The sequence below is a fragment of the Rutilus rutilus genome (genome assembly GCF_951802725.1).
Source record: "Rutilus rutilus genome assembly, chromosome: 5".
NCBI classification, from domain to species: domain Eukaryota; kingdom Metazoa; phylum Chordata; class Actinopteri; order Cypriniformes; family Leuciscidae; genus Rutilus; species Rutilus rutilus.
Genome location: NC_140213.1, coordinates 11,169,231 through 11,192,842, shown reverse-complemented (window position 1 = coordinate 11,192,842; position 23,612 = coordinate 11,169,231). Strand labels below are relative to the sequence as shown.

The 23,612-nt window shown below is 41.1% G+C and overlaps 1 protein-coding gene across 2 annotated transcripts in view; it reads left to right on the top strand.

Annotated features, from left to right (window-relative positions):
- Positions 1 to 89: 89 nt before the first annotated feature.
- The window catches only part of drc9 (dynein regulatory complex subunit 9), a 24,539-nt gene continuing 1,016 nt past the window's right edge, over positions 90 to 23,612 (top strand). Inside the window, exons 1-9 of one of the 2 annotated variants that reach the window (XM_084409058.1) lie at positions 90 to 149; positions 226 to 331; positions 11,528 to 11,679; positions 11,898 to 12,026; positions 12,127 to 12,208; positions 20,804 to 20,965; positions 21,312 to 21,386; positions 22,755 to 22,886; positions 23,005 to 23,106. In XM_084409058.1, the coding sequence (XP_084265184.1) occupies positions 236 to 331; positions 11,528 to 11,679; positions 11,898 to 12,026; positions 12,127 to 12,208; positions 20,804 to 20,965; positions 21,312 to 21,386; positions 22,755 to 22,886; positions 23,005 to 23,106 (930 nt within the window). In that variant the 5' untranslated portion in view covers positions 90 to 149; positions 226 to 235. Of the gene's footprint in view, positions 150 to 225; positions 332 to 11,524; positions 11,680 to 11,897; positions 12,027 to 12,126; positions 12,209 to 20,803; positions 20,966 to 21,311; positions 21,387 to 22,754; positions 22,887 to 23,004; positions 23,107 to 23,612 lie in introns of both variants that reach the window. The other variant, XM_084409057.1, reaches the window with a different exon arrangement.

Sequence of the window (23,612 nt, the reverse complement as noted above, 5' to 3'; positions counted from 1 at the left end):
TATATAGCATTACAAATGATGTGCATTAACGCTAAAAGGAATTAAATCTAGTGTATTTATAAATAAATAAAAATAGCCAGCAAAAGGAAAGGATCTGTGTACAAGACGTGCTGTCATGACAACGGATGCCCTTTGCTACGGCAGCACCTGTAAGAGTCTTTTCTTCATGGTCGAGTTGTCCAAAGTTACTTGTTATTGTCTCAATTTCCCCATATGTTTCGTCAGAATAAGCAGTATGATGTCTGTGGATGTGCTCGTAGCGTGTGCTGTGCTGCAGGATCATGCTGATCAGCTGTCAGTGTTAGAAAACATATGCCCGGGAGCGGAGACTGTGAGTAACGTTAACATCCTCACTAACGTTATAGGAATCTCAGAATTGTTTTCTGTTTTCAGAAACACAATTTGTTATGTTACTACTGCGTAATTTGTTTCGTCATCAGCTATTGTTAAATTGATTTGTTGTTATGTTTACCAGCGCAAATAGAAAGAAAGAAAGAAAGAAAGAAAGAAAGAAAGAAAGAAAGAAAGAAAGAAAGAAAGAAAGAAAGAAAGAAAAAATAATAACTGTTACCTTCCTCCTGAGACCCAGAATTTTTTCATGTCATCACATTGTTTAGAGCATAAGAAACAAATATTAAAAATCATCAAATATTCATATGTTATGCTATGTCCTCTGTAGTGGATACCAGGACTCAGTTGATTAAAAAATAAAATTACATGAAATTATATGTAACGTTAAAGGCAAAAAACAATGTGATTTTTTTAAACCAAAATGTGTATAAAGATGATTCTCAACTATGTTATGAAAGATATGAACAGAATGAATTGATACACCATTTTACTTTATGCAATATGTGGGTAAAATAGACATCAATTAATATTCCCATTCAATGCAATGTATACACTGTATCTAATTTGCACATTAATGTGTTCTTGGAGCAACATTTAATGAAAAAGAAATGTAATAATTGGAGTAATAATTACATTTTAATAATAATATCTAATATATCATAGGAATATTTAGCCTATGTATAATTTAATTCCATATTCACTTGTTGTGTCTCCCAAAATGCCTGATAAACATGATTTAGCCTAAGTCCTGATGTCCTCTACAGTCCACATGTATGAAATCAATGCCCTGTTCTGTAACAGAAAGTCATTTTTTTATTTGAAACCCCATAACGTTTTCCTGAGATGTTGGTTTATGAAATACAATTTGAAAAGCAGTCTGATTTAAATTATAATTACAATATAGGCCTATTATCATATTTCCATAAGAGTGCCACATTTGATCTCTAAATTAATGTCAGACATTTTTAAAGACCAAGGAGAAGTTGTTTTCATGGTGAAACCTCCGTTGAACATTTGGTGTCTCTGAAAATCCCTGAATGTGCTCTTTACAGGACACCCAGGTTGTGACATGTGACATGTATGGTGTCAGAGAAATTCACTAAAATATAATGCCCACTACAGTGGACAAAAGTCTATTCCTGGGTCCCAGGAGGTTAGGGATACAAACAGCTTGTCGCTGGGCAGTACCCTTAAAGGGGCATTTGTATCTTATTTACTCAAAAAAAGTCATAGTAGTAACTTAAAAGTACATATTACTACTCTAAGGTACTAAAACACACCTTTTAGGGGTTTAAGGAACAAAGTTGCTGCCCCAGTTGAAGCTGTTGTACCCCTACAGTTACTATTTTTGCACATTGTATTTAGTTTATTCAGTTTATTTACCTATATTTTGGATGGACTGCACCAATTAGGATTAAATTAAGCAGTTTAAGGCTAATCAAGGATTTATTGACCAAGGTGTTATTTTAATTTGTGTTGTGTTAAAACAGATTATTAACAAATCACAGGACTACAATTTTTCTTTGCTGAATGAATCAAAGTTGTGGGGTGTGTTCCACTTGACACACACCTGCAAACTTTCTTAAGCCCTTCCCCTCGGCAGAATCCCCGTCACCATTTTGAAGTGCGTTTATAAGTGGATTAGGGAAGTTCATGTGGACAGACCCTCGACCCCTCTTTTTTGACCAAGGGTTTGAGTCTACTCATGTACACTTCAGGCAGCTCAATATACCACAATGCAACACAATTGTGATGTCAAAGCAAATTGCACTTAATTTACCCTTGCCCTACACATGTTGTTGCTAGCCAACACGCACAAAGAAGATGACTCAGAGTAGAAAAAGTCTCTGGTTACCTAATGTAACCTCGGTTTCCTGAGAGGAGCGAACGAGACATTGTGTCAGTATAGCTGACGCTATGGGGAAACACCTTTTTTCAGAGAATACTGAAGACCTATGAAATCTCGCAGGCAAGAATTCGCCTATAAGGCCGCGCTGAACGTCATTCCCTCAGAATCTTTGGACTGAAGCAATGTGTAGCTGGCAAAGTCTCTGATCTTTGTAACACGCTATCTTACGCAATGTCTCGTTCCCTCCTCCCAGGGAACCGAGGTTGCGTTAGGTAACCAGAGATGTTCGCGTTTGAATTTAGTTCACTCGACATTGCATCAGTAGCTGACGCTATGGGGATCTTATAAAATCCCGCCGTGCTAATAGAGGGTCCAGCTCAGCTGCAAGCACTGACTTTTGTTAAAAAGTGCTTCATGCAACAAAATACTTAATTGCACAAGCATTAGACTGCTGCAAACACATTGCAGATTAATAAGAAGGCGCGCTCGCCGCCGTCCTTGATTTAAACATATACTCACAAATTCAGGCCCATTTGGGAATAAACTGTTGACTGCTGACTGTTATCCTGCAGGCCTTAGATGGCAATATAGGCTGCAACTTCCAAGGAAGATGGTGCAAGATAAGCAACAAGCAACTCTTGTCTAATTTAGAATGCATGTCTGACTGAACTGTCTCTGACCAGTGGAGAGAACATCATCAAGCGAGATCACATTGTGAGCTTTGGGGATTCCAATGCATGAGCTCTTTTGAGAGAGAAAGAGAAAAGAAAGGTAGAAATCCATCTGCTCACTCACCATAGCTTAAAGCTCCACATTGGATTTCCAAGACCCTAGCTCATGAAGCACCTCAGCAACCAGAATACTAGAGTGATGGAGGGTGGCTGATTATCCTCCTTTTCTTTAAAGGAATTCTTGAGCAAAGCACTTTAATTTTAAAATGGTTATTGTGGCCAATTTGATGAGCAGGTAATTCCCATGCACTTGATACACTTATCATGCATGTGCATGTCCTGTAATAAAACGAGGACACAGCAGCAAACACTTATGAAATGCCATCTTGTTTCAACATAAGAAAAAGGAGCTTACTCAACATGGGTTGCTGAAACTCAATATCCAATCATTTATTCAAATAAAAAAACACAAGCTATAGACCAATTTCGAACCGACGTCACAGTTACGTTTTTTGAATAAATCGTTTCACATTGAGTAGTTTCACTTGAACAGTTCTTATGAGTTTGCGTCAGATGTTTTGTAAATGTTGTTGAAATAATACTTTCAAAATTAGTTTCATATTTTGTACACAAAGCTCTTGAAAACATTTTAAATAATAAAAACAATTAAATTTCTAAAAGACAGGTCTGTAATCATCTATGAATTTCATGTCATTTTGAAATTTTGAAAACACTTCATGCTGTTCCATTGTCGCACAATGTTGCCATATGGCAACGCACCCAAAAGTACCCCCCGAAAAAAATAAAAAAATATGTTAATTTGAGTCTATTTTATACATAAAAAAAACACTGTAACATTTTTTTCCATGATTGCATAATAATGCGTGCAGTAGAGGGTTAAAAAATGAATATGCTGTATCTGGAATTTTTATTTCTAGAAAATATTCGCATCATTAAAATTGCACCGTAATGTCACTCTTTGCATTGTCGTCTTCTGTCTGGCCTTGGCGCTGGCTAGGCAGAACTGCGGATCGTAGGCTACAACATAAGTCTTGTGACCATTTAGTACAGTTATAGGCAGTGCCGTCGCAGGTGGGGTGCGAGGCCCTGTGCGAACTTGAAATGCGAGGCCCTGCTCTTTGATGTGGATGCTCAATTGCGCATGACACCCGGACGTAGCTGTTCTAGTTCTATTGCACGCATAACCTCGCTGCAATACGTTTTTATCAAGTAAAATAATACAGCATAATCATGCACATAGTCTCAGAGTCAGCTATGACTTTTTGCTATTTATTTCAGAGGGAATAAAATCAAATGTGCAACGAGCGGCTTTACATCAGTTGCTGAGTTTTACACAAAACGTGTATCTTAATGGTCCAGTGGAAGAACTTTCGCCTATCGTGTCAGAGGGTTTCGGTTCTAGTCCGCCCTCGGATAGTATTTTTTTTCGTATAGTTTTTTCCCTCATCAAAACCGATTATGTTCATCAGTGATTGTATATCAAGCAGGGACACATTTGTGTGCATTATGTTTGGTGATTTCACCAGAACGAAGACAGTATTCGCAACGGATTGAAGCGCGCGTCCGAGTTAAGTTAGTGCGGTGTGTGCGCGAGCCACACGAGAAAACACTGTATCCGCCCACTGATCGCAGCGGCAACGAGCACTTTGATCACTTGATTTAAAAAAACATTTCAGCGCTAGATCATCTCTTATTTAAAAAACGAACGAAATTAATGCTCTGCCAGTTAACTGGAGATGTTTTATTTGTAGAATTGTTATATTCGTGCCGCGAGATGTTTTAAAAAGTGGTGGGGACAACAACAAAAAAATATGTAAAAAAAAACAAAAAACAAAAAAACAGCAGGATTGCGAGGCCCCCTAGTGGCGCGAGGCCCTGTGCGGTTGCACAGTTCGCACAGTCTATGCGACGGCTCTGGTTATAGGCATCTAAATATGTATATGCCCTCAATTTCTCTTTACCCTCGGTTTCTCTATCGGGTAGGTGTAGAAGTCAGGCCACTCAACCGGAGGTAGCGTTGACGTTAATCCTGTCAGATTGTCCATCCATTGAATGAGCGTGTATGCCGGGTCAGCCAATCTGGGATGTCCGTTAAAATGAACTTTTGCAAATAACAATCGCGGTCCTGGACAGTGAGTGACCTTGCACATTAAGATAAAATCGGATTTTCTCCAGTCATTGTTAAAAAACAAGCTAACAAAACTTGCAAACTAACGTTAGTGAAGCGGCCAGAGGGATCGTTCTGCCACCACCTAAACGTCTGCCCACAGAAAAACGTTACCATGTTTACCAACTGAAAAGGGGTCTGTATAAATCTTAGGAGTGATGGTTCATTCTTTTGAGTCACTGCTGATGTGGTGCCTGGGATACCAGCACTTGCACCATCAGCCAATATGTTTCTATACAATCCTCAGACAATCATCTCCTGAGGGATGTTTCCATAGCGTCAGCTACTGATCCAGCAATTAGGCATTAAGATATTGTAAACTTTAACATCATGAATTTCTGTAAAGTTGCTTTGAAACAATATGTATTGTGAAAAGGGCTATGCAAATAAAAATGAACTTGACTTGAAATAAAAAAAAGAGTCTGAGCTTCAGTGAGTTGGTAAAGCATTCCAAAGCTTTGGAGCATGAAAACGGCCCTTCACCCTATTAGAATTGTGGCTGCTGAATTTGGCACATAGCCTACGTAAGGGATAGGCTAATCTACGGCTAGCTGTGCATGGAACGATTTTAATGGATGACGTGAAGTGTGTTAAAATAGTTTAATGCACAGCTAGCTGTGGATTATCCCACTTATACCATGGTCATTTGCCCGCATTAACAAATTGATGTTTGCTACGCAATATTTGACTGGGAGGGTAAAATTGATGGTTATTTTCGTCAGTCACGGCTTGTTAGATCTAGCATTCTGTCCGCTTTCAATCAGACACAGAGATAAAATAGTTCGTAAGATTACAGTAATTTTAATGAATTAATTATAGCATTTATTTGAATTAATTATCCAAAGAGAGAGAGAGAGAGAGAGATGAGAGATTCATACCTGTGTCTGTTGCGTCTCTCTCTCTATTAACATTGAAGCTGTGTACTTCAAAATAGCGATGTTACCCCCTCGTTGCTGAGAAATACAACGTAGGGATTCAGTAGCGAAGCTATTTTGTTGCTAAAAGTCACGTGGCAGCGCTGAAGTTTCTGTGCAGCGCGCAATGCACTGTGTTCAAGTGACGTGTATGTGCGCTTCAAAGAAAACAGCACATTAATATAGAACGGTGATAAAACTGACTCGGAACTAACTGTGCATTAAACGGTTTTATTGCACACCTTCCAGCCAATCCGAATCGAGTATTCAGACAGACCATGGTATAATTTAATTTACTGTGTCCCTACACTGGCTTGGCTCCTCTTCCTCCTTCCCTCCCTCCCACATTGCTTCTGTTGTAATGGCAACCTGACCCCCTGTTTGTCTTTCCTCTCTTATCAACTATTTCATCTGCTTTATCCTCACTTGTGGAAGCTCGTTCAGTCACAGATGTATTGTGGTCAGGGGTACTCATTTTGTAGCTAAAACTTGCCGAGTTGGAGCTTAGCCTACTACTGCTGAGCACTGGCTGCATGTCTGTGTTGTACGTCATCACGCAAGTAGCCAATTGTGTTCTGCTCTCTCTGCCGGCTGTGCCCTAAACGTCAGTCAGTGACAAATGGTGTATATTGAAATATCGGAAATGTGTTTAAAAATCATATCAACGTTATTGAAAAAAAAACAATCGCGATATATATTGTTGAATCAATGTCCAGCCTGTCACGTGTCAGTGTATGTTTGGACTTTCGGATTGTGTTTTGATTTGTTCCTGTTTTCCTTTGTTCTGTTTCCGAGCCTGAGTCTGTTCCAGAACCCGTGTCTGTTCCTGAACTCCCTCTCCCACCACCTACCATCATAATTTCCTCATCCATGCCTCCGCTGCTTCCTGTCAGCCCCTCAGCTTACCCTTATTCCACCTTCTGTGATGTGGGGTCGTCACGGGTCTGCCAGTCTCCAGCTCCATCATGGTCGGTGGATCCCCAGTCTCCGTCTCCAGCCTCCGCGACCAGGACTCCACCTCGGCCTGTCGGTCCATTAGCTCTACCTTGGCTCCCACCACCCTCATCTCCACCGTGGTCCATCAGTCCACCGTCCCTCCGGCTCCGCCTTGGTCGTTCGTCGGCCTGCCATCGCTTCGGGACTACACTCCTCTGGCTTTGCCTCGTCCCTTCGTCCCTCTGGCTCCATTGGGCTCCTCACTCCCTCCAGCTCCACCTTGGTCCTCTGTTGCTCCGGCTCCACCGCGGCCTTCTGGATCCCCGCCTGCGTCTCGGTCGCCAGAGCCGTCGGCATCTACGGGATCCTCAGCATCACCTTGGCTCGTCGGCTCTCCGGCTCCACCGCGGCCTTCTGAATCCCCGCCTGCGTCTCGGTCGCCAGAGCCGTCGGCATCTACGGGATCCTCAGCATCACCTTGGCTCGTCGGCTCTCCGGCTTCATCCGGGTATCCTCTTCCACCTGCTCCGGCTCTGTCAGTCGGCCCCCTGGAGTCGCCTACCCTGCCTCCACCATGGCTCCTCCCTGGCTGCCTGCACAGCCTGCTCCGCCCTGGCCGCCTGCTCCGCCCTGGCCACCTGCTCCTCCCTGGCTGCCTGCACAGCCTGCTCCGCCCTGGCCGCCTGCTCCGCCCTGGCCACCTGCTCCTCCCTGGCTGCCTGCACAGCCTGCTCCTCCCTGGCCGCCTGCACAGCCTGCTCCGCCCTGGCCGCCTGCACAGCCTGCTCCGCCCTGGCCGCCTGCACTGTCTGCTCCACCCTGGCCTTCTGTCTGCCCTTCATCCTACTCCTGAGCCCCCTCCCTCCTTTCGCAGTTGGTCTATCTACGGCGCGAGGACACGCCTACCGGGAGGGGGGAGTACTGTCACGTGTCAGTTAATGTTTGGACTTTCGGTTTGTGTTTTGATTTGTTCCTGTTTTCCTTTGTTCTTTTCCCGCCACTCCTTCGTTTCCATGGTTACTGTCATTATCAGTTCAGTTGTATCACCTGTTTAATCATCATCGTCATCTGTATCACCTGTGTTCTGTTAATCTGTGTTTGTATTTAAGTTCTGTCTGTTCTGTCAGTCTTGGTCCGATCTCAGTTATATTTAGTGTGTGTTGCTACTTGTTCTGCCGTCCTGTGTTTAATTACTAATAAACCTTCGTTTTGGAATTATATCCTTGTCTCCGTCTGCCTTCCTGCAACCACCCGTGACACAGCCCTAGTTGTAAATGCTGTTTTATGTGCATGCTGGTCTAAATACTTATGTTTTATAATACAATGTTGTGACGGGGCGCTTAGCTACCGTCACGGCAGCGATGCGCTACCTATTACAGTTCACAAAGACTGAGTGCAAATGTTGCTTGTATTTGTTTGTCAAGCGTGTTAATGTGTTTTGTTAATCCTTATATTGTTTCAAATCAGCGGTAACCTAGCTTTTTATCAAAACTCCTACAGTAATCCCGTAGTTTCGTGTGCACACTTATAATATCTATTACTACGGTGATTTATATGCTATAGCTACTGTCATCAATACATATCTTACTGTTTAATATCATGTTATTTATCGCGCAATCATGATTAGTTTCAATAACCACGTAACACATGTTTTCGTTAATTATGTATCTGTTTATTTAGTTTAAAAGGAACATAGCTTTGACATACCATCTTTGTGTCTTACTGGCGTCTCCGGTTTGTTTGGGTAAAGGAAATTTTGCCGCAATTGGGGGGTTTAAATGACGCTATGACTTCCGGGTCAATTGCAAGTGAACCGGAGTTTGAGTTATTAATTTTTTGGCTGTTAATATGATTTGTGGCTTTGCCAAATGTTAGCTGGAACCATAGAAATAATATTTTGTAATTTTCTAGTTTTATAGATGTAGTATTTCGGCTGTTTTTAAGCATTTATGGACTATTCACCTGAGCCACCCCTGCATTGTAATATTGTGTTGGTATGTGCCAATTTCAGGGGTACCTTTAGTCCTATAAAGATGAGTAGCTTCATTCTCTTGGGGGGGCGTGAGATGAGAGGACATAAGTCTGTGTGATGCTCTATGTATAGTGGCTTGTGTAAAGGTCAATTTCAAAGCAGCTGCAAAATTTAGATTTTTTTTTGTTTTGACTCTCATGTCAATTTATTTTCTTTATTAAACAGTATTTTTTTTTTCCCTTTTTTTTTTTCTTTGTAAATTTGTATTGCCTTTCTTTGGCCTTAATTGGGGTAAATAAAAAGATCCCATCTGTTCAAACTCATCCAACTTCTCCTGAGTGTTTACATCTGCTCACGACGACTCAGCCACATTTACCCTCAACATTATGTATACAGGGCTTGACATTAACTTTTTTGCTCACCACCCACTGTGGCTAGTGGTTTTCCAAAGTTACTAGCCACTCAGTACTTTCACTGGCCACAATTCTGACATCGATACCATGGGGAAAACTGCCATATAGATATTTTTTATATTATCTCGTAATTTGGCAGCAGGAATATAAGGCTGCTGTCACTTTAAGACCTGACACATGGATCCATTATACTGTTACACATGCATGTCTCTACTTTGTTTACGTTCACTTAAAACATACCTAACTGATTGTGTTTATGTGAATAGTCGTCAAGACCAGCATTTTGACAGTGAAAACGAACTCAAGATGGCTTTATGTGCGTGCACTTTGGGTGTGAGCACAAAATCTTGCGGGAATGAGTAAAATTATGCGTAATATGCATAATCCCATGCCGAAATTCAAGCCCTGTAACATCAACAATATTCATTCGTAGCAAAAGAAACGAGTGAGTAAGGGGAAGCGGGTTTGTGTGTCAACTCACTGTCGGAGAGATGAGAGAGCGATAAAGCGCAGCTGGTATCGTGTATCTATTTAGCAGAAAATTAGTTTTGGAAGCGTTTCAGTATGATATTAGTGTTGTCACGATACTGGATTTCCAACTTCGATATGATACCTTGAAAAATATTGATTTTCGATACCACAGGGAAAACTGCCATTATACCATCATACAGATAATTTAATATCTCATAACCTTTTGCTAATTTTGTTGCAATAGCTTATACACAGAACAGGCAGGCTTTTTTCTATTTATTTGAATCGTGAAACCACAATTTTTTTTTAAATATAATTAACAAGTAAACAGTCAGTAATAAAATAAGAACAAATAAACAAATTGCAAACAATAGCTCAAATAAATACAATAGAATAAAGAGACACATGAAATAAATATGGCTTTAAGTTTTTTAAGTGGGTCTAACAGTATATCCAGGTAAGAAATACTACAGAAATGAAAGTAATTAAATGTTACATAACACTTGATAGTCTTCATTGTAAAAATTAAATACAGATTAATGCTTACAATTAAAGTCAGGAGCAGCGACCAAATTTTCTCTTTGTCTTTTGTTGACAGACAGACATCAGCAGGTTTATTAGGCTGCTGTCACTTTAAAAGCTTAAGCATGGATCTAATATACTGTTATACCACATGCATTTTCAAATCTGACTATATTTACCTGAATACTAGGCAAGACGGACATGTTAACATAATTTTGTTTGTATTTGACCATTTAAAAACTCGAAAAATAAGTCAGTTTACTACTTGAGAGCTGTTTGAGGGCTGAGGGCTGTTTGAGCTGTCCCTCTAAAACCAATCCAAAGCAGCAGCAGACAGTGGTTTGACTGAGACAATTCCATGCTGGTCTCAAGTCCGTGGCCTGGGGAAGGCTAAGCCTCGCCCAGCCCAACACATGCTCCACCTATGATTACTTATATTCATTTATTGTTCTTATTCTGTTGTGATTTATTTTTTGTGTTTTAATGAAACTGTTGGCTAACAATAAATCACAATTAAACTAATCTAAATTGTCAAATTATTTTGATCCCATGTATTTTAAAAATAAAAAAGAGTATAGGCATTGGTCCACCCTACTTCACCAAGGTCCACTCACTTTAAAATGTCTGGCCTCGTCACTGGTTTAAAGTAGCAACAAATCAAAATTGTGTTTACAATTTTTAAACAACAAAGTTTTTAAAGTTGCAACAGAATTGTTAGATAAACTTTGAATTAGATTTCAACGTAATATTTTTGATGCAACCTTTGTTGTTCCCTTGTTTGTATCCCCCAGTCAACTTGTCTGTAAATAATTTTCTCTATTTGTTCATGGGTAGACTTTTTATAATAGTTCTATAACTAAGTGACTGGACAAATTTGACAATAAATGTCCAGGTCACATTTTACCCCATAGATAATAAAGTAATTTATGTAATATATCACAATTACAGTAAGCAATACTGCAACTATTGGTGGTAAAATGTGTTAAATTGTCATTAAAATTATTTATTTATTATTTATTTATTTTGACCTAGACATATTCTTGAGATGTTGCAGGAGATTTACCAAACTTATTGCACATTTAGACAGTTCGCCTCTTGTAATTTGAAGTCAAGTGTATTGATCAAGTAGTTTTATTGCCAGCTCACCACACAATAGTTATAGAACCTCATTGTCCACATGCAATTATTGCTGTTTTATCTCCCAATCATGTTTTTCTCTGTATCACTCTGTATTTAGCAGCAAAGGACCGAACTGCAACTAAAAACAGCTCGACTGGTGGCTGGGAGCAGTTTGTCTGATTTCACAGGAAAATTACACAAATCCCAAAAGCAAATAAGTATTCAGGAGAGTCTACTTACTCATGACAACCTGGCCAAAGTGCAGAGAGACAGGTATGCGTGCACACTTCTCTAAAGTATAGATCTAAATGTTATAGGGATGCATTATATGTAATGAACAGTTTTGGCTGTAGTTTTTAATTTAAAGTTAAAAATTGTATTTACTGTTACTGAAAATATATATACTGTATGTATCATTGTATATTTCTTTACTGATTTGAACATTTCTTAATGTTACATAAACCATTTCAACATCATCTTTGATCCCATAGGCAGTTTATGTCAGACGTGTTAAATAAGTTAATGGTCGAGCTGCAGAAGAAAAACACTTTTCAAAGTCTCTTGTCAGCAGTAGAAGAGGACCGGAAGAAGAAACTCCAACTTCTGGACATAATAAACAGGTCTTAACATGAACTGACAAATTATTTACCCCAAAATATCATGTACTGTACTTTGTAGCCTGAAACAGTGAACATAAACCACATTTTACACAAACTGTAGGGAGGAAGAGGGTCGTCTCAAGATTAAAGCACTGCAAAAACAGTTACTTGACATTCACAAGCAAAAAACAGAGGAGTGCAAGGTAATCATCTGTGTCATTTTGCATAGAACGTTTTTTTAATTCATATTTATTTGACTTGAACACTGTTAATATAATATTCCTGATTTTACTGTGCATATTTTGCTGGTGCTTGTAAAGCATGAAGTGTGCTTAACTTTCATGGCAACAAAAGCTATGTTTCCATCCACCTATTTTTAATGCACATTTTGGGATATTGTATCAAAAACTGCTGGATGATAATAATACTATACTAAAAATGTGCATAAGTCATGCTGCTGCTGCATATGTAATATACATTAATTAACCTCATAGCAGATCTATACAGGTGGAGCTGGGAAATGTGGAGGGTTTCTGAAAGTGCGCTGCAGACTGCTAACAGCACCACTATGGATATTTGTTTGAATGTTGAGCCGCAGCTCATTGGCCACTGATGCAACTGTAGTATACTTGAATAACATGAGGAAACGTTTGTCAGCTTGTGAACCTTTACTGAACAAGGCAACATCGACGTACATCTAGCTCAGTCAACCCCAGTGAACATACTGGCCAAAAACACATATATCCCACCAACAGCCACCCCCCCCCCCCCCCCCCCCCCCACTCAGGCGGATGGACAGTATAGCCATCTGGCTCAGGCCTTGATTGGTCGGACAAGGGTGCCGTCCTGTCCAGCAGCTGATCAACATGTCGTCTGTGCATTTGCCCATCACCCGCTCTGACCTTGTATGACAGGGGACCTGTGACATCCACAATGATTCCAGGCATCCACTTAGAATCTCTGGAGTAGCTTCTCATGTACACCAAGTCCTTAGGTTTAAACTCTCTGACTCTCTCAGCTCCTGTCTGCGAAGCATATCACCATCATGATCAGGGTGCAGACGATCCAGGGCAGTGGTGAGTCGCCGATTCATGAGCAACTCAGCAGGACTTTTCCCAGTTGATGAATTGGGTGTGACGTGCTGTGACAACAAGAAACGAGCGAGTCTGGTCTGCCACTCGCCCTTGGTGATGCGAGACAGGGCCTCCTTGGTTGTCTGCACCATGCGTTCAGCTTGACCATTTGAGCTTGGGTGATAAGGTGCTGTAGTGACATGTCGAATGCCGTTGCGCTCTGCAAATTCTTGGAATTCTGCAGAGGTGAACGAAGCACCATTGTCTGACACTATGACGTCGGGCAAACCATGTGTGGCAAAAAGCAGTCTCAGTGTGTTGATGACGGCCGATGATGACATGGAACTCATCAGAGACACCTCCAGCCACTTGCTATGTGCATCAACCACGATGAGGAATATTTTAACCTGAAAAGGGCTTGCGAAGTCAATATGCAGCCGGGACCATCTTTTTGTTGTCCACTCCCAAGGGTGAACTTTTGCCTTAGGAGGTGCATGACGTGACATCTGACAGGTTTCACATGCTTTAACAGTCTCCTCAATGTCTCGGTCCATGCCCGGCCACCACACATAACTCCTTGCGAGTCCCTTCATGCGTACAATGCCGGGTGCGCGTCATGCAACATAGCCAGTATTTCTCTCCTCGCCAAGCAGGGAACAACCACACGGCTTCCCCATAGCAAACAGTTCTTATGTGCAGAGAGTTCATGGCGGCGCAAAAGGAATGGTTTGAACCGGCTATCCATTACATCAGCCGGCCACCCATGCAGCACCCAGCGCATTACTCGTGCCATGACAGAGTCCTTTAGTGTAAGGTTAGCAATTCGCTCAGCATGCATGGGTGCTTCTGGCACCATTTCAAGTAGCAACACTTCCAATGGTGGTGGTGTAACAGCATCAGATGCCGGCAAGGGTAAGCGACTCAGGGCGTCAGCATTGCCCATTTGTTTGCCCGGTCGGTAGCACAGCTCATAGTCGTAAGATCCAATGATCAAACTCCAACGCAGCATCCGTGGTGAAAGGATGGCAGGCATTGGCTTGGAATGGTGCAGGAGTCCCAGCAGGGGTTTGTGGTCTGTAAAAATCACAAAATGGCGGCCTGCGAGATATTGGTGGAACTTTCTGACTGCAAAAACAACTGCCAATGCTTCCTTATCAATTTGGGCATAATTCCGCTCAGTGGTGGTCATTGTTCTGGAAGCAAAGCAAATGGGTCTCTCCTGGCCGTCACATTCCATGTGGAATAATAAAGCACCAAGCCCATAGGGTGAGGCGTCGCAAACCACTGCCAAGGGTTTCTTTTCATCATAGTGCACCAGCACTTTATCCGTTTGCAGCAACTCTTTTGCCTGAGCATATGCCATCTTGTGCTTCGCTCCCCACTGCCACGTAGCAGACTGGTCTAGAAGGCGGTGCAGGGGTTCCAGGACGGTGGCCTTATTGGGAAGAAAACAGCTGTAAAAGTTAAGCAGCCCCAAGAATGCCTGAAGTTCTGTTTTGTTCTGTGGGGGCGGAGCATTTTGGATAGCTTCCACTTTCTCACGGGTTGGCTTGATGCCATCTTTATCCACTCTAAACCCCAAGAACTCCACTTGAGTAGCAGCAAACATGCTTTTCTCTTTTTTTAGTCGCAGCCCAGCTTCAGCGAGGCACTTCAGTACGGCTTGTAGCCGTGCGTTGTGTTCTTCCATGGTTTTGCCCGAAATCAGGATGTCATCCAGGTATGGCTGGACTCCTGGAATTCCTGCGAGCAAATTGTCCATAAATCTTTGAAATATTGAAACGGCCGTTGACACCCCAAATTGCAACCGTCGAGCCCGGAAAAGCCCACGGTGAGTGCTAATAGTCAGTAAGTCGGCTGTGTCATCATCCACTGGAAGCTGCTGATAAGCTTGTTTCAAATCAAGTTTAGTGAAAACTACTCCTCCAGCTAGCTTCGAGAACAGCTCAGATGCTGTGGGTATAGGGTACACGTCAGGCTTAACAGCTGTATTCACAGTACAGCGGTAATCACCGCAAATCCTCAAACCCCCATCTTTTTTTGCTACAGCCACTATAGGTGTGGCCCACCTTGCATGGCGAACAGGTTCAAAGATTCCTTGAGCCACCAATTTGTCCAACTCCTCGTCCAGCTGGGGCCGTAAAGCAAAAGGAACTGGGCGGGCCTTAAAGAACCGTGGAGTAATTGTGGAATCAATGTCAATAGAGATCGGGGCGGTCCGGCAAACCCCAATGTCCTGAAAAACCTCTGAATATTCAGTCAATATTTTTTCTATGGACTGCAGCTGTACACTGTGTACTCCTTCCACTGATATTCCCAGGGCATCAATCCAGTCCCGTCCCAACAGACTAGTGCCCTGGCCCTGGATGACGAACAAAGGCAGTGTGTTTCGTGTTCCTTTGTACGTTACCTCCACAAATATTTTTCCCTTCACTTCCAAGGTTGCCTGTGACCACTGCTTAAGTATTCCATTGTTTGCATGTATTTCAGGGGGTTGGAAGGGCCACAATGAGTGATAGGTATGCTCACTAATCAAGGAACAGGCCGCTCCTGAATCCACTTCCATTGTGTGTGCTTGTTTGTTCAGTATAACAGTGGCCAGATATGGCCTCTGCCCCCCTCTTTCTGCTTTAGTAGTGGTGCTGTAAACAGAGTATTCATTATTTTCCTTGCGTGTTATAATGTTGGTGTAACGTTCTTCTGAGCTGGTTGCATCCTTGTCAGTACCATGTTTAGCCTTTGTTAAACATACACGAGATATGTGTCCTCTTTTTTTACAGTAATGGCACACAGCAGTGGAAAACCTACAGCTTTGCGGGGTGTGCTGACCACCACATCTGAAGCATGGCTTGTCACGTGTAGGATTTCCATTTGAAACTGCTGTCTTATGTACTGATGCATGTGCTGCATAATGAACATCGTCCTCCAGCCGTGATTCGTTTTGATGCTGACGAAGTAGGCGAGCATTTAACAATGCTGTTTCAGCAGCTAGTGCCTTGTCTTCTGCCTCTTTAAATGTTAGTGTAGGTTCAGCCAGCAGGCGTCGCTGTAGCGCTTCATCCATAACCCCGCACACGATTCTATCACGCAGCATTGCTTCTAACTGATCCCCAAAAGCACAGTGCACAGACAAACGTCGAAGCTCAGCAATGTAGTTTGAAATGCTTTGATTAGGTTTCTGTTTACAATTGTGAAAGTGAAAACGTTGAACAATCTCTGATGGCGCTGGGCTGTAATGGCGTTTTAAGGCAGCGACAATGTTTGCATAAGACACAGTAGAGGGTTGCGTTGGGGCAAGCACTGAACGTAACGTGGAATATGTTTTTGCACCACACACACTGAGCAGCACGGAGCGTTTTTTTGCATCATCCTCAATATCATTTGCATGAAAAAAACATTCCAGTCGTTCTGTGTATTCTTCAAAAGAGTTACTCGAGCATTCGTCAAACTCTTCAATACGGCCGAGTGTAGTCATGTTCGCTTCCAGATGGCAAATTATTTCACTCACTTGAAAAGTCGCACCATATGAACTTATCTGCACACAGTCGGTCCGAATCCGCTCGTCGCCAGTGTAGTATACTTGAATAACATGAGGAAACGTTTGTCAGCTTGTGAACCTTTACTGAACAAGGCAACATCGACGTACATCTAGCTCAGTCAACCCCAGTGAACATACTGGCCAAAAACACATATATCCCACCAACAGCCACGCCCCCCCCCCCCCCCCCCCCGGCTCTTAGCCTCTTAAAGGAACCTCACTATTTCCATAGTCAGTCAATACATTACAGCAACAACAACCAATCAGCTGTGATTTGTAGATAATGATGTACTGGCTACTAGGGCTGCACAATTAATCGCACTGAAACCGCACGCGATTTGGCAAAGACTGCAATTATTTTATGCGCAGCTTGTCAGTGCAGTGCGGCTGGTCGGTTGTAAATGCTGCTCCATCTGAACACCAGAGGGCGCTCTCGTGCAGACATGCCAAATATTCCCTGCCACAGAAGTAGATAAAGCCAGTCATTCCAGGAAATCCCTATTGCTGTAGCTGAATAAACAGGAGATTGAAATGCTTTGATTGATTAAACATGACCAATAAACACACAACTGCCTTATTCTGTGTAAGAAGCCACATCATCTCACAGAAGAATGCTCAACTGTCGTTATGAAGTGAGTTCGGAGTAAAAGCATGTTATTAAATGTTGTCTTTTGTTGGACAAGAGGTCATTAAATGCTTCTCATGTTTGGAAAGCTGTTTGATGCTTGTTGCTTTTTCAAATGCACGTTATAAGTGATTCAAACTCACAGTGCTTTCAAGATGGAGCAGCGTTTACAGATTTCAAAATCGCGATAAGCCATCTTGTTTAAGTGCGATTAATCCAGCCCTACTCGCTACCAAATGAATTAGACCTATAAGCCTGCACCATCTAGAGTTCCATGCCAGGCTAGGTAATTCTGTCATGACAACTCTCGGGAGATTGGTATAGTAATAGAGATTGGCATGGTAATGGAAATGGCAATGTTAGTGTATTTGGTTTTGGTAGAATAGATCTGCTACGTTGCTGCAGAGCAAGTACCAGGACTTGCTACTGCCAATACATTCACAGACATTGCTGTGAGCATGCTGCTGCTGCTGCTGCATATGTAACATACATGTATTAACCCCCAACAAAGCAGGAAACAACAGAAAATGGCAGAGCCCTCTTCAACACAAACATCCAAACAGATCTTTTACATGTTTTACAACCAATACCAATAAGCTGTGGGTAACAGCTTAAAGAAGACTATTGCTATACATTTGCACAGGGTAATGCATATATCTGCACAATGATGACATAGACAGGAGACAGGAAGGGATGGGAAAAAACACCCCCAAAGACAGCAGATCTATCGCCAAGCAATATGTACGGCTTCTTTTTTATTTTATTTTATGTGACAGCATGTTTTACTATCTATGTGTGCCTTGGCTACCTTGCCAACTGCCTTAACACTAGTGATCTAAGCAGGGCTCGAAATTAACTTTTTTACTTGGTAGCACTGGTGCTCCCAACTTCAAAAAGTTAGGAGCACCAGCAAAAATTTAGGAGCACCCACCAAAAATTAAGGAGCACCACAACTACAAATTATATATTAACAAATTTTATTTCATCCTGTGGCCAAGATTCAAAATTTGGTCTTCTGGCTCTATATCATCTCACCCCGATGATATTGGCACATGATTTGTCATTTGACATAAATTTAGTGAAGGCAAGCTCTTCTTTGGCGATGGTGTATGCGGTGTTATATTCATAGACAGTATGGTTATATTTGACGTATCCTGCCGATTAAAAGCCTTAATAATTGAACCTGATTTGTTTGCCACACACCTGTCCCTGCATTTTTTGCTTGGCACTTGGCACTCTATTGCTATTAATATGCTGTATTAATCTTTGTTAATCTTAGTTAATAAAAATACAGCTGTTCATTGTTCATTAATGTTACTTCACAGTGCATTAACTATGTTAAAAAAAAAAAAAAAAAAAAATCAATAATGTATTGTTTTTTTAATAGTACAACTGTGTTAACTAGAATTTAATAAGTGGAACATTATTGTAAAGTGGTACCGATTTGTTATACACCGATTCAGACGTCTCGTGAGTGTGTTGGACAGATCAGTTGTTCATTAAAGTGAATCGGTTCAAATGAGTCATTAGTTCGCGAATCGGAGTGTCATTAGTGGAAGTGTAGCATACGGCAAGCGTTGTGTGATTATCCCGGTAGTTTATTTTTTAGCACAATTCACACTCCACGGTAATTTAGGAGAAAAAAAAAATCTCCAAATGCTCCACGTGAAACTTCGGTCTTCCGCCCTTTTTCTATCGTGTCAAATGATTTTGATTAATATGCGCGAGGGAGAGAGAGCAAGACAGCGCTCGTGTTGTTTGAAGACGTGAGAGTGCGCGCGCGCGGCCGGGGCTTTCTCTCGTCAAGCGCAGCAGTCACTCACGCACCGATCAAAGGCTTTGGCGGCCGCCAAAAAAAATCAATGCAGGAAAAACCCCGGGATTGGTTATATAACGTTGGATAGAATGACGGTCCGGCCATCGCGTATCAGCGCACATAAGGTACACACTGTGAAGTAATTTGCAAACGTTTTTTAGAGAAATGAAAACAGGTCGCACCACAACCATTATTTGCACTCGCACAAATGCTCCCAAATATATTTTTAGGTCGCACAGATTAAATTTCAGGAGCATATGCGACCAAAATGGTCGCAATTTCGAGCCTTGGATCTAAGGCTATCTGCGCCTTGGCTACCTTGCCGACCAGCTTAACACTAGTGATTTAAGGCTATGCGTGCCTTGGCTACCTTGCAGACCAGCTTAGCACTAGTGACTTAACGCTATGTGTGTCTTGGCTGCCTTGCCGACCTGCTTAACATTATATAAATGCATGCTATGTGTTCTTGTGAACAATAGATATAAAGATGGACAAGCTGATAGAGATAGGAACCCAGCAACCACCTGAGCAAGTATCATCAATAAGTCATTTGATAATGATTACAAAACCCTTATGGTCTTATTATATAAATGAAAAGCCAATTGTAGTGATAATGTATGACATAATCTTGTTCTGACGCTGCATCAACATGTCAAGCCTAGCTAATGAAAACATTACCCTTGAAATAAAATAACGTCTTTTTTTTGCTTATTTTACTTTAACCTCCTCATCCATAGCTTAGATAGCGTATACTCACAGAGAAACAAACAATAGACCATTTGCTGCTTCATAGAAACAAATGCATAACGCTCCAACTTATGCTTAGTAAATCACTCCACAAGACTATAAATAGAGGCTTAGTTTAACTGTATTGATTGTTGTTTTAGCGTGACTCAAGCATCTGAATCAACCACACAAATTTAGCATAGCTAATAAAAACATTGCTCTTGGAAATAAATGAATGCGTTGTCAAACTTTTGCAGCTAAATCTATGAACGCTGTTTAAAGAGCAAATGCTTATATCACTTTAACTGTTTTCATATCCATGCTAACACATAAAACAGCGATGACATGGAATAGTATGTCAGCAATACTGCTGTTGCATACAGTAAACACTGCTGCTATTTGCTTCAGTGACTCACTCGTGCAAATGTTATCATGACACTAGTTTAAAACATTTCTAACATAAAGCTAGTTTAAAACTTGTAAAGATGGCTCCATTTAGGAATTAATAACTGGACCACACAATATGCACAGAGATGTGGAATAAAACATCAATCATTTATCTTAGATGTTGATTCCAGATGCGTTCTGAAAGCGCGCTACAGACTGCTAACAGCAACACTACCGGTATTTGTTTGAATGTTGAGCCGCAGCTCATTGGCCGCTGATGCAACAACAACCAATCAGCTTTGCTATGTAGATAATGATGTGATCGCTACCAAATGAGTTGGACCTATCAGCCTGCGCCATCTAGAGTTTCATGCCATAACTAAGTAATGATATTTAGTGGCAGTTTATCAGAAAGCAAATGTTTCATGCAATATTACAATTTTGCACATTAGTTAAATTCACAACCTTTGGATGGAAACATAGCTAATGTCACAATGCAAAGAATCCTAATTGTTGACAAAAGCTAATACACAAAAGTACTGTGTCATCTTTACTTTTGAACTTTGGTCTAAAATGTTGGACAAATACATATGTGGCTTGCAGTCTGGCTGAAAAAAACAATTTTCTTCCCAGAGGCTTGAGGAGTTGTTGGACTACCTGAGGGTGCAGGCACAGAACATGAGGGTGAGGACAAACCGACAAGAGAAATTTGTGAAGAGCTGTGCCGAACAGCTAGTCTACCAAGGACTGAAACTCAACAGTCACAAGGAGAAAGAACTGGAAGATGAAGTTCGGGTGTGTGTTTGACAACTTGTTCTGTAACCTCTCTGTTGCATCATTTTGTGTAACTTTTTAAACTTTCAGACAAGCCAACATTTAATTAATAATTTATATTATTAAATATTGAGAAACAAAGAAAGTCCATTCAGGAACAATGGCGTTTTTATTTTATTTTAACTGCCATTTTGGTCATTTTTACATCAATACGGTCAAGTGACAGAAGTCAGGACTTTTATAAATTCACTTTCCAATTAACAAGTTTATAATTAAAATTCCAATAATTCTGATACCCAAACATACTGTAAAACCCACATACCATCATATTTTGATTTACAACTTCCACTTTTGGTTGCACTCTCAGATGCTGCAAGAGAAAACTGAGGAGGAAAAGAATGTTCACATGGAGCTGGAGATCTTCCTAAAAAGACAACATGCAGTAAGTGAAGCACAACTTAATTTTATGTAACGTAATGCATAAAGCTTTGTAAAACAAACTAGATTTGTACTTGCAGGGATGTGCACCTCTGATTGTACCCCAATTGGTATAGAGTAGGGTGTCAAGTCTTGCTCCTGGAGGGCCACTGTCCTGCAGAGTTTAGCTCCAAGCCTAATCAAGTAAATCAAGATCTTCAGGATATTCCCGTCAATGCGAGTCATACATAATTGAAAAAGCGATGATGGCAAATAACATCAACTCAGGTGGACACCAACTGCGATCACATTAATCTTTTCAATGGTGCAATGGAGGACGAAGGCTCAACTCAGTGTATTGATGATTTTTAAACATGGTGTGGAAAGCAAAAGCTTGTATTGTAATTTCCTCCGCATCCATTGCAAATCGCGCCATTTTTACTTCCTTTTTCTGGATCAGTATGTCTACCTTGGGTTGCTTCACCAAGTATATAGTGTAAATGCAGATCACTTTTCACTTTTAAAAGAAGATGTAAGCTGGTCATCAAACAAATCCAAAATAGTCAACAAATTGGAATTGGGCATCAAGACCAGCAGTGTAAATGCAGTCTTAGTAATAGTGTCATTTGAACTATGTTGGTTCAACATTATAGGACTGCTGTTAATGACGTCATGCACATGTGATGGAATAATAACTTCTGCTATTTAATTCAAGATGGCAATTCATGTCTATTTTTGTTCCATTTGCCCTCTCTGATAAGGCCCCCTGAAATCATCCTAACCTTCCCCTTATTATTGTGCTCCTGATAATGAGTAACTATGCTTCTAACCACAGTTCGAGAGTTGTTGTTCCAACCACACGACTTTATTATGCTGTTTGCGAATTTTATTTTGAACTATCCCTGTGTCCGAATGTATATACGTCCCTACTTTATAGTAGGTGAAAAACTAAGCATCTTTTGCAGCAATTTTTGTGTGAGCATATCAGTGAACACCCCGGACCACTCGGTGAGTTTCACGTCTTTGTAAACGAAAGTTTAATGCGTTTTAGGAAGGATTGTTCTAGTGCACCTATGCAGCCATTGTGGAGGTGGGGGGGTGCTACCACAGAAACCGAAAATTCTCGGGCCAGCAGCATGTGTCCAAATTTCAATCTTAACCGTTCTATTTCATCAGAAACGATCTGAAAACAGGGCTTTAAGTGTAAAATACCAAACTTGTCCTTTAAGAATTTCCATGCTGCTCACCACTGAAACTTTAGTAATGAAGCTGGCTGACTAAATTGTCTTGTTGGTTATGCTTGGAGTTCTGTTTCTAAGCACTTTAATTAAGCCTATTCTGATGCAAATACACCAGGATTAATTGCTGTCACTGAACTGTTTGTGCCTAAAAGAACTTAGGGGAAAAGTTCCAGTTTTGGATCCAGCGGTATGAAAAAAACATGGAGGAGAAGGAGCAAGAGATCACTGCTCTAAAGAATAAAAGAAACAACAGCCAGGCACGAATTCAAGAGCTGTCCAAAAAGGTTTTTATATGAAAAGCATTTGTGTTACATGTTATCTGTAACCTGATTTGCATTCCTTTTCAAATTCCTTTTGAGAGAGTCAGTATCAATAAGCTGCAAATAACTTTTTATACCTCAGTGCAGAGACATGCAAGAGGTTATCATTGAGGACAGGATGGAGAAGGAATGTTTGCGTGCACAGCTGGAGAAAGAGCAGAAGGAGAGATATGCAGCAACTAAGGTAACGTATAGCTTAATTCTAGTAAAAAAGGATAATAGCAATGAGAAGATGTATCATTTTATTAAGTCATTACTTTTGAAGCAGATAATGCTGTTACCAAATCTGGTATTTTCGGGGCTTAATGGAACTGATACCTATATGCACTTTGTGTTTGGTGTTTTTTTCAGCAACTTCATTAAATATTTTGTGGAGTCAATTTTGTGCAATTTTGAGTATCATTCAGAATTTAAATGAGAATTCCAATTTAATCCCTGAATTTGAGTTTAATTTGAATTGAGGTATAAGCATAGTCTGGCTATCACCAGGCCAAGCTCAATCTTTTAAGATTGAACATTGGTCTGGGGAGTCTGCTCTGTATTTTCTACTGCACAAGAGGCGTGATCAACGGGCATAGTTCAATTGACTCTGTATGCAATTGGATAGTCCTTCAACCAATCAGACCAACGATCCGGGTGACGTACTTTGCAGAGTGACGCTTTGCAGAGGTGCTTATTTTTCACCTTTTT